Source organism: Periophthalmus magnuspinnatus, chromosome 7 (assembly GCF_009829125.3).
Source record: "Periophthalmus magnuspinnatus isolate fPerMag1 chromosome 7, fPerMag1.2.pri, whole genome shotgun sequence".
Taxonomy (NCBI): domain Eukaryota; kingdom Metazoa; phylum Chordata; class Actinopteri; order Gobiiformes; family Gobiidae; genus Periophthalmus; species Periophthalmus magnuspinnatus.
This window is the reverse complement of record NC_047132.1, coordinates 23,316,815-23,331,194: the sequence shown is the minus strand read 5'-3', so window position 1 is coordinate 23,331,194 and position 14,380 is coordinate 23,316,815. Positions and strand designations below refer to the sequence as shown.

Sequence of the window (14,380 nt, the reverse complement as noted above, 5' to 3'; positions counted from 1 at the left end):
TGTAAGAAAAATCAACCAGAATGATCATTGTGTTTATTCTGATGTCAGATTTAGTTGTTAGTTCTCCTTTAGTTTAGGCTGATCTTGGTATGGACATAAATTTCCTTGCACTATTTCCAAAAGCGATCATAGCATATACTTTACAGCTACATAGCTAAAGCTATGCTGATTTGAAGCCTTAGTTTTGACCTTCAATAATGTCAATAGTAGAGAAGTAAATATGTGTTAAGAGAGTTTTTCGCCCACTTTGCCTTTCATCTGGAGTGTCCGTGTGGCTCTTTGTCCGTGTATATTAGCCCAGTCTATGTCCGCGTGGGCACGTTTGGCTGTGCCCATGTATCTTTGCTTTTACTGGCTCGTAATTGGATCTTTTGTCCTGAGTTGTGCCGCTTTTGTGTGCTGAAGAAAAGGGAGGAAGGGTACAACTCCTGGTCTCGTCCTGTCTTTTGAGCTGAGCCCCACTCGCCAGAAATCAGACCTGAATGTTCGGCGCGCATCTCGCCACTCGGCATCAACTCTTTTGTGCTAAGTGTTAAGTGTGTGGGATTGAGATGTTTCTGACGGCTAAAGACCAGAATCAAGACTGTCAAAGGCTTTTAGATACACACTTTAAACAGCCTTGGCTTAGTATAAATAGGCGAATAGGAGAATGCAGAGAATGTTAATCATTTGCTTTCTTTGCTGAAAAAACAAGGGCTGTATTTCTACGACCCATAAGGAGGTTTATGGTTAGCCAAACCCCATATTTTAAATCTTCCTCACAATGGGGTTAGGGAAATGGGCTTGTCTGTCCCCTCCCTCGTCTCCCCTCGGCGGTTTGTCCCGGCGTCTAAATGAGGACGGAAAATAAACAAACAGTGTACCTCAGATTACTGGGCGGTGGATCAGTCAGAGCGCGGTGACAGATCACTGCTCCCTGCCTCCTCCTCTCCTCCTCTCCTTCACCCCTACATCCTCACATCCTTCCTCTCCTCCTCCTCTCCTCTCCTTCACCCCTCCTTAACACTCATCGCTCACTCGCTTCCTCCCAGCGCAGTGCCTCCTTATTTGTCTTGTCTCCTCTCTTTTCTTTACCCCTGCTTTTACTGCGGCCATGCTGCATCAAAGTATGTCGAATGTTGGAAATGCTGGGAAAGTATTGATCTGAGAGAAGAGGAGGTAGAGCGAGGTCACCTGGCCTCATTCAGAACACACCATAGAAAATCTGCAAAAGGCCTTGACACATCGTTCTGGTATTTTTGCACTGTCTGTTCTTATAATTGTCTATTTAATGAAACGTCTTCCCAAAGTTACATAGAATCTGAAAATCAATGCTTTCAGTGGTTTAACTCTATTCAGTTTTTTGTTGTCAAGACGCATATCCAGTGGCTGTCCGATTCCTAATAGGCTTGTGTAGGTTGTGAATGCCCTTCTTGTCCTAATGCAACACCAATATAAAGAAGAAGCCAGCCTGTATGCCAGAATCCAATAAGGATCATTGGGATTTGGCCTGTTGCTGTACCCATCTCGTGCGTCAGACAATCGATGGCAGACAATGGATTTCGCCGAAGCGTCCCCACACACCTGTCCATAGTGCCCGCGTCCTCCTCACTGTAAGGGACATTCAATTTACTACAGCCATATTAGTAAATTCCCCTCTAGCAACACCGGTATAGTCACTCAAAATGGTTGAGAAAATTTATTTTGTACAGAAAAGTGGGTTCAGCTACTTTTAATGGTCCGTTATGATTAGTAAATGTGGGTGTTGCCAAAAAAAATCTGCTAAACTTTGAAAGACATAGTGCCTGTGCGAGTTAAGGCTAAAGATCGATTTCCATTTACGAGACAAAATGATTGGAATCACTCAAGACTTGTTGTTTTTTCCAAAGTTTACATTTTGCTCCGTCTAATTCAGGAAGAACTTACAGTACAGTGAATGTTACATCCTATCTCTCTCGGTCTGCTCCTGAACAGACGTTTCATGTGATTAGCTGTTGGCAATTATTCGGTCACCTCAGAGTAATTTCTTCAAGAACAAAGTTAATTGGTTATCATCCCCTTTTCATTCTCAAGTGGAAGGTGCAGCCAGGGGTATAGCTGTGACTCTGTGGTGCTTTTGTGCTATGACTTACATCCTTAAAGGTTTTACGATTTGTATAGTGAATATTGGTAGAGTTTTGAAATTTAAAATACATTAGTTTACATGAATATCTCCCATTCTTTTTCATTTTCTTTTCAAAATGGTAAACCACCTGAAATGGGCTTAAATGTGTCTCTGGTTTAGGTTCAAGTATCACACATATTGTATTTGGACTGTTAAATTAACCACAGAAAACATAATAGGGGACTTACTTGAAAGACAATACTGTATTTTTTTGTTTTGTTTTTTTAATAATCTACACTTTTCGTAGCATTTTTATGGTTCTGTAAAAAAACTGCTTAATTCTGCGTATCTGCAAAATCCATTTTTCCAAGTGATACCTCTGAATTAGCTCTAATGTCACCCTCAAGCTATGTTTCGGTACCCTTAACCCTTGTGTAATCTTCCATTGTGATACACACAATACACAACAGACATAATATTAAGAAATACAATGTGTCTTATGTAGTCAGCGGTATTTTCATATACTCTTACATGAAAATAAACTACTCCCTGACTTAGGTGAATAGTGAGAGTAAAGTGGGGGTATAATTTGTAGGGTTTTCGGTCAGAGGGAGTGAGGAGAGGGGAGTGGTGCCGGGCGCGGTGCGAGAACATTCCAAGAATCCGTCCACGGTCAGCCTCACGGTCGTGTGATTCGGAGTTTGGTGCAGAGGAGGCCTGTGAATGAATGACTATAACCCACACTACATAACTCCGGAGTGCATTCCCAAAATCACTGCCCACGAATACTTTAATCTGTTTGCTTATATAGAAAATACGCAATCAAATGTTGGTGAAGTAATGTAATGATTCAGACTTTACCGGGTTCTAAGATGCAGGAGGTACACATTGATGTATGTATAAATTTGTGCTGCTTTTAGAAACGTGTTTGTGTTTATCCCTAGATCATTAACCCTTACTTTCCTCACTCATTTATTTGAATTCAGTGAAAGAAAAATATAATTACCTTTATATTATAATTGTCTTTCATATTTATTGCTACCAGAAACTTGAAATCTGACCTCTCTTTATACACCCACTTTTCATTTCAAACTCTACTTTTTATAGTTCTGTTCTAAACATTTCTTAGCAATATACCATAACTGAAATGAATATGCTATACTTTCATAACGTTTTCCCCCTCTTATTTGCTAAAAAAACTGTTACGACCTCTTCTCTAGTCGATCAGACAGTAGCATACTGTATATTTTGGCATGCAAACTACAAGTCAACTCTTCACAAGGCTTGTTTTATACAGCGAAGCCAATAAACTGCCTTCCCCAGCTGTAACTTGTTGCTGCAAGTCGATAAGGTCTTTTACCCTATCTCCGCTCAAATCAAGTTGCAAGATGGCTTCACTCCAAATCTCCCTCCACGCTACGGGCCCTCTCTACCCATATATGCATTTACTCAATACCAAACTCACATACACACACATACATACAGTTGGTTGGCTGTAGCATCCTCTGCTCGCATGTGGGTGGTAGAAGGAGAGCAGAGGAGCAAAAGAAAAAGACAGGCCTAACCCTTACCCCTCGGCTGCTGGAAAGTGAAACTTGCGAGTTGTCTTCTTCCTCCCCCTCCGTGCTGTGTTTGATAGCGTAGCACTGGCAGCCTCCGTGTGCCCCCCTGCCCACTCGCTCCCGTTTGTGTAGTTTGTGGTGGCCAGCTGCTTGCAGAGTTGCAGTTGTACGTGAGTGGGTGGGTGAGACTGGTTTCCTGTGCTCCTCAGGGCTCCGCTCCAACCACTGCAGCAGCAACACAGTCCGGCAAGGGGCAAGCGGGGCCACAATTCAAAACAAAACTCCATATCCTACCACTGCTACTGCCTCTTCTTCTGCTCATCTTTCACCATTACAACTGCAACAATCGCCATCTTCATCATGTTCTTCACCATCATCCACTCCTCCCACGCCAGTCAACCCCCATGAGCAGCGCCCCCTAGAGGATTCGGATATGGAGCTGGAGGAAGTTCCAGAGGGGGCTGAACCTCCAACCCTGCCCCAGGTAAGGACTCTCAATGTGGGTTAGCTTCTGAGGCTCTTCTCTAGTTTACATTTCCCCAAGATAGGTGTGATCAGACTGAAAGGTCAGAAAGATCTACTATGCAACTTCTGCAATAGGATGTCTATCACCTCGTCTCCATGAAGATTGCCTGGAAATGTTCCATGGGTTAGCATTGAGCTTTTCTGTCTTGCACTTATTGAAATACAGATTTTTTTATTCCTCAAAAACCCCTTGCATGAAGGTTCAATGCCATACTGTGGAACATTCTATCTAGGCAAAGCATGGAGAGAAGTTGGTGGTAGACTCTTCACTGGAAGTTACATAGTATAAATTAATAATTATAATTAAATTAAAGCAGTTAATTTGACCTATTCTTGAACTAGTCTACAAGTCTTCAATATATTTAGTAATGCTAAAGACAGGGAAAACAATTAAAAGTAAAAGAACATTACATTTAGTTTTGTTATTACACATTTTTATAATTGTTGAAAAGTCATATTAGCTTTACAATAATATGTGGTTTCTTTTTATTATTTTATTGTTATTATTTTGTATGCATACACATCACTTATCACATTTACTTCTTCTGTGTTTATTGTATGTTATCTCTTTGGTTTGTTCCATTCACGTTTCTCTTTCGGATCTTTTTTTTATTCTTTTCAGGTCTCCATTTTAAGCCTTTGTCTCTTTCCTTACAAACTGTGTATTAATAAAAGTAACCTTCTCACACTGACATGAAGCAAAGAGCCGTACCGGGGCATTAAACAGTAATGTCATTTGTAGTGCTAACATTCACTATGGCATATCCAGTCACAATGGAGGAGATGGCAGATAGTGAGGTGGGGAGGGGTAGAATCAATATGAGTAGACAATGAGCGGTTTGCACTCACACTTCAGGAAATTGTGTTTTTTCTCTCTATGTATTTTAGTATTTTAGTATGGAGGTGGCAGACATGTATTGGAGTTTAGTGGTATGTGTAAAAGCAGTATTTGTGAGGGTGAACGTTTAGGTTCATCCTCTCCTGTCTGTGCGGACAAGCCATCTGCTGCCCAGTGCTGTCCTGTTCTGAGAGAGGAGCAGGAGGAGGCTAGAGGAAAAGGAGGGGACAGGATGGGCTTAAGGAGCACTCTTAGATGGGATAGACTTTAGAAGATAGGGCAGGCTAACAGAAGGGTGATTAGTCAAGTATTTTAACTAATGTGCAATATTTCACTTTATCACACTTTTCTGTTTCCCTTTTTTATTCATTCATTCTTGACTGTTCCTTTTCTAGAACTGGCTTTAGTACATTTCCTGATGCATGTCCATACAGTTGTATACACAGTAGGGTGTCAGGAGGTCTGATACATTTGATGTTTGTGTTTGCAGAACAATGCAAAGTCCCGAGACACTGAGAAGGAGAGCTGCTCAGGTACACTTCATGTCTCACTCTCACTGTCTTCTTGTGCATTTGTGCTTAGTCTGTTCTCTGCGCGCTGACACTGTTGCTTCTGTTTGGTCTCTGTAGCTCTGGACACTGACCAGTGTCTGGTGGAGAGGGATCAGATGGCAGAGGGGAGCACTGGCACTGGGACCAAAGGATTGGAGCACTATGTGGAGGGTGCACTAGGGGGCGACAGAGTGTTGCCAGAACCTGGTGTGTGGCCTGAGAAGGGCATAGCCTGCACCCTGTGCAAGCGGCTGTTCTTCAGCCTGGAGCAGCTGCGGGAGCATGAGTACCACCACACCCTGTCACTCATGGCCCTGTCTCTGGACTGGCCCTGTCAGTCCTCACAAGCCTCACAGCCCATTTTGCCCTCTCAGGCCCTGCCTCTTCAGCAGAGCCTGTACAGACCCGCTCTGGCTGATTCTGCTCCAACACGATACTTCTGCACCCAGTGTCCCGCCAGCTTCACTCTCAAATCCAATGCCGACCGCCATGAGAAGACCATCCACATGAAGAAGAAGCTGATGCAGTGTGTGTACTGTCTGAAACACTTCAGGGACCGCACAGACCTGCACCGGCACCTGTCCTCTGTGCATTCCCGAGAGAGGGAGCACCCCTGCCGCACCTGCCATAAGACATTCAGCACTCAGAAGAACCTGGCCACGCATGTTAAAGTGTGCTGCCAGACAGGACCCCTACCAGGGGCCAATGGCATAGACTTGACTCATGCGGAAGCAGACTCTCTGTGGTGGATTAGAGGGTCAAATGTTGAATTCCATTGAACATACTGTTACTATGCAAAAACAATATTCAAAGTCTGGGCTGAATGAGCCCATATGCAGGTGCTGAGTTTGTAGGATGTGTTTTTCCTGCTGTCTCATCAAACCAAACCACTCTGCGTCTGACTGTGTGTCGCCAGTCACCAGTCTGACTAACCTCTCCTTTTAAGGTAGACAGATCTTTATCTGTGCACAACCCTGCATTAAGGGCCCTTAAACCACTTTTACATACTACTCTAGAGCTCACCTCTCACACAACCACTCCACCCTCAGGAACCAAGCGGTACTGCATGATGGGAAAATAAAAAGAAGCACATTAATACCCAAATTGTTAGTTGAGTGTATTATTGTGTGCGTACAATCTTATATTCAGTGGACATTTTGACAATAAATCTAGCATTACATATTCAAAGCATGAATGGGCTTGCCCTGAGTGGTCAGTATGTCTTGATTACGCCCACTGTCAGATGAGTGCAGATGGAGGGGTCATGGACACAAAGCTAAAACAATAGACCAGTGTCCTGTGATGGGGGTGGGGTGTCTCTGTCTCTCTCTGTCTCTACACATCTGTGGGCTTTATAGTGTTTAGGAGTGACCACAACCGAATGAGATTTGGTCCTTCACGGTTCCAAACTGCCTTACACCTCATCTTGTTATGTGGTACAGGGGAAGGAGCTTGCAAGGAGTTATTTTCTTTAGCTTTATAAGATGCAAAAATCAGCCACTACCTACTACCACACCCTTTTGTATGAATGATTCAAACTGTAGCTATAGCGTGGATAGACGCTCCATCAGAGTGGGCATAAAAACTGGCTGTTGAATCATTGCTAATGTAAATTCACACTGATCTCTGCCAAACTCGCTCTCACTAAGTTTACAGTGGACTCCAGTCTGCCGTGCTCCAAAACAAAATACCATATTTTCTCACTTTGTTCTTATTGTTTAGAAACTCCCAAAAGGAATACTACATCCTTCATGTACCTCTTATCACTCATTTCATCACACATTATGTTTTGCTTTTATTTTTATTCTAAAACAGAGCTAGTGTCTATTGGGAGTCTGTAACAAAGAGGTCTTGATGCCAAATCATTTGTGAAAGTATCCTCAGGTAGCACACTTTGTTCTGGGCAGCTTAAATGGACTGGAGTCAGAGAAGAAATAATACCAGCCATTGAATACAAAGACTCATTTATCTGTTTTTGTACTGTTTAAACTGTAAATATTGTTCATTTTTAATAGTATTGTAAATTGATTATAGATGATATTAAACATGATTAAAATTTCCTAAGCATATTGTCATTTCTTTCCAATTATATATTTTATTGGTGCAATGTTTTGTCCGTTGTTTTGTACTTGCATGCTTTCTGTTGCGGTCGAGTATTTAATGGCAGTCGATTTGCAAATGGAGGTAATTATATTGTAGCACTTACACCCCTGTATTGTGCCTGACCCCTCCTCCCTGGATCTGTTTTCTATTGTGTGTAAATCCAGATCTTTCTCTTCTTAATATATCCCTTCAGTGATTTTCCCTCAACTAGCAGCCATTCGGTAAACCTCTATATAGATCTAGAGCAGTGGTTCTCAAACAGCGGTGCAGATACTATTGGTGGAACTGAGACTCCTTTAATCATTCTCTGAAATCCCAGTTGAGTTCTGAGTTCAGTTGAGTCCACGTTCTTGACGTGGACTCTAATTTTGCTTCCTGGTTTTGACCTTGTTTGTCCTGGATTGGCTGTGTCTTTGTCAGACTTGAAAGTATTGTTAAGTTTTGGTTTAGTCTTAGATTTTAGTCCTGTTTTTGTTCAGCCTATACTTTGTTTAACACAATTCTGATCTATTGGTCTAGCTGTGGACTTGTCCTGGTTTAGGCTCCTTTCAGTCTGTAGAACAAGCTGCTCGCAAAGCCAAATATCATCTAAAGTGTTACTTGTGTGAAAACTTTGAGAACCACTGCACTAGCTAGAAACTGTTATCAAGACCCTTGTGTTTTATACCTTTGCTCATTCCCTGTTGTGAACACACTGCTTCTCTGAGTCCATCCCTGTCCATAGCAGAGTCCCTTGTCGTTTTAGCACAGTGACTGTTGTATGGTGTTTATAGTATCTCTCTGCCATTATTGCTTTAGTATGAAAGGAGAGCGGTTGCCAGGGAAACTGTAGCTTCGGCTGGGATCAGTGTGACCATGGGAATTGATGGTACATTGCTTAGACCATTGCAGATACTAATTAAACTAGTTTAATTAAACATAAACATGTACTTTGAATGTGAAAATAGTATTATCTAAGTAGAAAGTATTCTTTACGACTGAGTAAATAATATGTGGAAAAAAAATGTGCTGCACAGATCAAATGTTAAATTGTCTAATCAAAAATTGGCAATGGTATTTCTTAGGTTATATCTTATTTATAGGCAAAAAGAGACTTATAGAAGCACAAATACTGGATAAAGTGTCCAAAATTGTACTAAAGGTAGAATTTTATTAAGTGAAAATGAATTACAGCTGAATTCTAACCTGTCTCGTACTCTTTTCTCTTCTGTTTCCGCAGTGAACGACTTCACAGTGATCCGTAAAAAGTTCAAGTGCCCCTACTGCAGTTTCTCGGCTATGCACCAGTGCATCCTGAAGAGGCACATGCGCTCGCACACAGGAGAGAGGCCCTACCCCTGTGAGATCTGCGGCAAGAAGTTCACCAGGAGGGAGCACATGAAGAGACACACGCTGGTGAGTCTGATGCCACTAGGGGGCACTAGAGAAATATTCTACCACGTGAACAAATGTTATACTGGTTTTGGAATTATAATATAAACAAAGGAGAACTGATCTTTTTCAGTTCAAATTTAAGTAGAGTCATTTTTTATTATTATGTTTCATTTCTTAGTGTGCCATTACAGTTTCATCCTATAAAATAAAGTCATATTTTATTGTACTAATGACTTTACTACATCATCATTAAAAATATCTGGGCTGGTTAATAAAAACAACTACATATTTCTTCCTTCAAAATCTGAACCTTGCTCCAAACCACATGCTTTTACTCACAGAGGATTGGCTGTAGAACTCTCCATCAGAAAGACCAAAGCTTATCATTGGTGATTAAAATCTCACTCTCAATTAAAATCTGATTGCAAAATTGAAATTTGATCTGCACATCCTATCTTAAATATTTTTTCTGTTAGTAGAGAGGAACAAATACCATGCTATATGAAGATTTATGGAAGTAATTTCATTATATTACTATGTCATTATATGGTATTGTTGTTGTAAGTTTTATTCTGATCACTATATTTACACTGCATGTGCTCTGACAGGTCCACAGCAAAGACAAGAAGTACGTGTGCAAAGTGTGCAGCAGAGTCTTTATGTCCGCAGCCAGCGTCGGCATCAAACATGGCTCCCGTCGCCATGGCGTCTGTGCCGACTGCTCCGGACGGGGCATGGCTGCACTCTTGGACCATAATGGAGAGGTGGGCGGAGACATCTCACCCGAGGAGGAGCTGTATACCGGCGACCGTTTCCAGGACGACCAGGCGGAGTGTGATGGAGACGCGGAGGAGGAGATGATGGCGGATGGAGAGATGATTGGGGAGGCAGAGGAGGAGAAGTGGAAGGACTCAGGGATGAGAGAGAAGACACAACGGGCACTGGACAATGAAAAGGAGGAGAGCGATTCTTCAGCGCAGGACGGGGAGCAGCAGAACGGGACAGACAGGGACTTCACCTGGATCTCCTAGGACCAGGTCTCCTCCGCCTTAGCTCCTGATGAAGATGCTCTGAAGATCTCCAGCAATCTGTGAGGCAGAATCACTCCTGCTCTCCTCTTGACCACTCGTCCTGCAGTGGAGTGGCCTCGCACTCAATGGAAACGTGTGAGGTGTGCGCGACAATGAACTCCAAACTTTTATGTGACATATTGAGGCGATTTTGAAGACAGCGGCGGCTCCAGCGGTGGCTTTTTCTGCTTACCTCCTTCACTCCTGATGCAGTGTTTTAGTGTCTGTTTTTGTTGCGGGTTCAGGCCAGGTTTCTTGCCTGCTTTGCTGTTCACAATCATAGTGGACTTGAAGCATCTACCTAGAGAGTCCGCTCTGTCTGGACCACTGGATGTAATGTTTTTTTAAAGTGAAGGGTCGAAATCTATTGCAAAGAGAAGTGTGTCTCAGCTGATGAGAGTCCTACTGCCACAGACTTGCACTTTAACTGACTCCACTTTTAGCCCTAAACCATGGTTTACATTTTTGATCTTTTATCAAATTGGTGACCGCACCTACCTTTAAGGATATACTCATGTCCTCTTGACTGTTAACACAATGGAGAATCACTGAACCTTTGTGCAAATTGCTGTTTATATATAGCCTATGCCTTTCAGTGAATTATTCCTCAATCTTTTCTCTTTAAAGTTAAATTGATCCATTCCAACAGAGACTGGAGCTGTACATAAGGTTTAGGAGGTTTAAAATGGGAATGACACGTGTGTGAGTCTATCTGTGTGTGCTGGAGAGAGGCAGAGAGAGAATGTACCACACTTTTACTCAGAAGCTATGTAGAAGAATGATAAGAGTCTGGTCCTGATTGGCACAAACAGGACAGAGGTAGATCTGGACTCTGTTCCAGTGTTTCTGACACTGGAGTTTGGACCTGAGAGCTCGCTCTCTCTTGAGGAGGTGCTGCCTTCCTTTCTTCCTTGTTCCTCAGTCATTGCGATTTCTAATCAGAATATGCAGATCACATAAAATCATTTTAATCATTTTAGTTCAAATTTTAAAGATAAAAATATAAAAATGCTTTGAAAGAGTTTAATATTAATTTGTTGAATCTATTTATTGGAGACATTTGGTGAAGTCCTTTGCTCCTCTCTCTGTCTGATGCAAGAATGTTGTCTGTGTGTGTGTGTGTGTGTGTATGTGTGTGTGTGACCAAAAGAGCTTATATTGTTTCCTTAAAATAATTTCCATGTTTTTGGCGAAACTTATTGACAATTTGATGGAGGCAGATGTCTTATTCTCATAAGATTATGATTACTGTTGTTAATGTATCTAATTATTATTAATAATTATTATTAAGTGCTGGATGCTAAGCTTTATTGTGTGTTCTTTTTGATATTTTATATCTTGTATAAGAAAAAGCTTTTATACTTTGCCTTGTTGTGGACAGCAAGCCATGGGCTTTTCTCAACCTTTTCTTGTGCCAGTTTACGCTTCTGTCGTATTTGCTTTCAAACCAAGGGAAACACACACTTCTCTGTTCGATATGGAGGACACATGTATTTAGCACAGGCTTTGGCATCAGATGTACACTAACTGAGTACCAAAAACAATCTTCTTGTATACATGAAGTGCTTTCGTTAACAGTTCTGTGTGTGCAGGTGCTTATTTATGTCGTGCTTTTGTTGCTTTGGGTTTTGTTTTGTTTCTTTGTTTTTGTTTTTTTTTTGGGGGGGGGGGTTTAAGCTATTTTGTCACAGCTTTGCTAAGTGCACATTTTATGGTATTATTGTGAAGATGAAGGGCTGCTTATGGGCCAACACTCCTTTTGAGGACTGCATCAACTAATTAGACTCACATTGTTTTCACCTTTATCACTTAAAATAAAGTAAAGTATCAAGGCAGCATATAAGCAGAGCTATATTCCTCTAATGTTAAATCTCTGTTGTTCGGATGGCGTTACACAAAGGGAAAGGCCAGCTCTGCCCCTCTGCACTCTGGGAAACATTCGGGTGCCGTCGCTGGTACAATGTACAGTGAGCACATGTTGCCTCTGTGCTTCTGGAGCCATGGACTGCTCTTCATACTCCACCATTTCCCTTCATGATTATTTAATTTCTATTTATTGTGCTTATGCCCTTATGTTAGTCATAAAATTATAAAAGAAGAAAAAATTATTAATGAATGTTTTTGGGTGTGGAAGGATTCAAAGTCAAATCCCAATGTTATGTTGTGGCCACTGAGAGACTTCTGTATGTATGTGTATGGCCCTACCCTTGTTCCCGTCTACTACACAATTTGGGTCTTCTTCCTCATAGCGGGTTGTGCTTCAGGAAAATGTCTGCCATCAAAACTTTTGATATGTGCCTCAATTACATTTCACCTGTGAAAGATTTATCCATGTCATTATTCGTTTCAAAATAAGACAAATCAGATGTTTTGTAGATCCATCATGTGAGGTCCTTGTGTTCCAGTGCTCTTAATTTGAAATGCATGCATGTTGATTTTGTCATACCAAAGTGATGTCTTCGTTCGGGCATCTGCGCGCGACCCTCTCATTCCACTCGATGCAAAACTGGAATCACTGGCTCTATCCACTGCAGATGAATTATGGGTATTTCTTAGATGTGTACAAATGGCAATCCTCATTTAGCCTGTATAGCTTGACTTTACACGTGCAAAATCATGAAGCCATAGATATGCGTATGTTGATATGAAACTATAAATTGGCGCTTTTTACGTTTAATTTTATAATACTACGAGTGATGTGTGTAGACCTTTATATATATGGATTTATATTACTATCTTATTATTTATTTATTTTCTCGCTCAGTTTTCCTGATCTTTGATTTGTAAAAGGTCGCACTTGGTGTTTATTTTCATTGGGATTACTGTTCAATATTGACTTTATATTGATGATTACCTTAAACCTGTGTTTGTAACAAAATGTGTTAAATAATCAAAAGACTGTCCTGTTTTACTCCTGTTTTGTTTTGGGCAGATGAAGTGCTCTTGTGAAGACTTTTTTTCTTTGGTTGTCAGTACTGATCACAAAAAAGGGTAAAAAAAAAAAAAAAAAAAAAAAGAAAAAAAAATTTTTACAGTCAACTGCCTCCTAATGTTGGGGTCGGCCCAATCGCCACCGAAGCCTCTTTCGAACTTCATGTTTAGTGGAAACATTAGCTTGACTTTTATTTGCAAAAACCAATCAATCAATAAATTTTGAAATTGCTGCTGTAAAGAATTGATCTCTGTGTACCGTGTCTTTGTTGGGGTAATCTACTTTGTCCAGTAGGGGGCGTAATAATATATTTCTGTCAGTCTACCTCAAGGCAGCTGAGGATTCAATAGTAGCTTATCACCAAAGTGCTTTTACAGAATGATGCAGTTGAACACTATCAAAAGGAGATAAAAATGAAATTACTAAAGACATGTTAAGTTAAATATAGATAAGTACTTTTTTCCCTCCATGCTTAAACATTTTGAAGAATCTAATGGTCAATCAGAAATGTTGAAATAAATAAACCACCATCTTGTAAATCTTTATTTATAATTTTTTTTAATCACTTATTATGAATTGTTAATATAGCACAGACCCATTTTCATGATCTCCCTGGTTCTCCTTGTACATTGCTGCACAGTAGAAAGGAGTGCATTGTTCCCACTGCCTTGTTTTCTTACATAAAATATATTCCACAAACCCCATCCTCATCCAGGTCCTAACCTTAACCATAATCCTACTACTGAAATAGATGAGAAAACAGAGTCGACCCCCCTGTAGAGCTCAGTAAGACAGACACTACACAAGTCCAGCAAATCTTCCATTCATGTTTATTTTCTTTCTGTCACATTACATCACATAGATCACATTATCAACATCATACGTGGTCATCCATCTCTCCAAGCTCTGGCTGTATACATAAGCTTGACATTCATACAAATATAGTCCTCCCAAAAGTGCTTTCTCTGCATGAGGATGCTGCTGACATGACTCCACACCAGAGAAACGGCCCCCTCTAGTGACCAAGATCATAGGCTACACCCACCTCACCATTATCTACCTTGGTGTGAAAGAGGACATTTAACACAAAAACCTTCAGTGTTCTGTCTCCTGGCATCAAAAATTATGAACAAGAAAAAATGAGCAAATGCTAGACATGCAAAACAACCTCAAACACAACTCAACGGACATGAAAATCATTCAGAAAAAGTCAATAAATCATTGATAAAACAAGAAAGCAAAAAGTCAGTTCTCACACCAGCCAGTGTAAGGCTAGGTACAAAAAATACAGGTCACATAAGACAAAAGATACAAGGAGGAAGGATGGACAAATACAACTCCA

At 41.0% G+C, this 14,380-nt stretch overlaps 1 protein-coding gene across 2 annotated transcripts in view; it reads left to right on the top strand.

Moving 5' to 3' along the window:
- The window catches only part of zbtb46 (zinc finger and BTB domain containing 46), a 73,997-nt gene extending 60,716 nt beyond the window's left edge, over positions 1–13,281 (top strand). For both annotated transcript variants that reach the window (XM_033969092.2, XM_033969091.2), the window contains exons 5-6: positions 8,882–9,057; positions 9,645–13,281. In XM_033969092.2, coding sequence (XP_033824983.1) covers positions 8,882–9,057; positions 9,645–10,067 — 599 coding nt within the window. In that variant the 3' untranslated portion in view covers positions 10,068–13,281. The remainder of the gene's footprint in view (positions 1–8,881; positions 9,058–9,644) is intronic.
- The last annotated feature ends 1,099 nt before the right edge of the window (positions 13,282–14,380 follow it).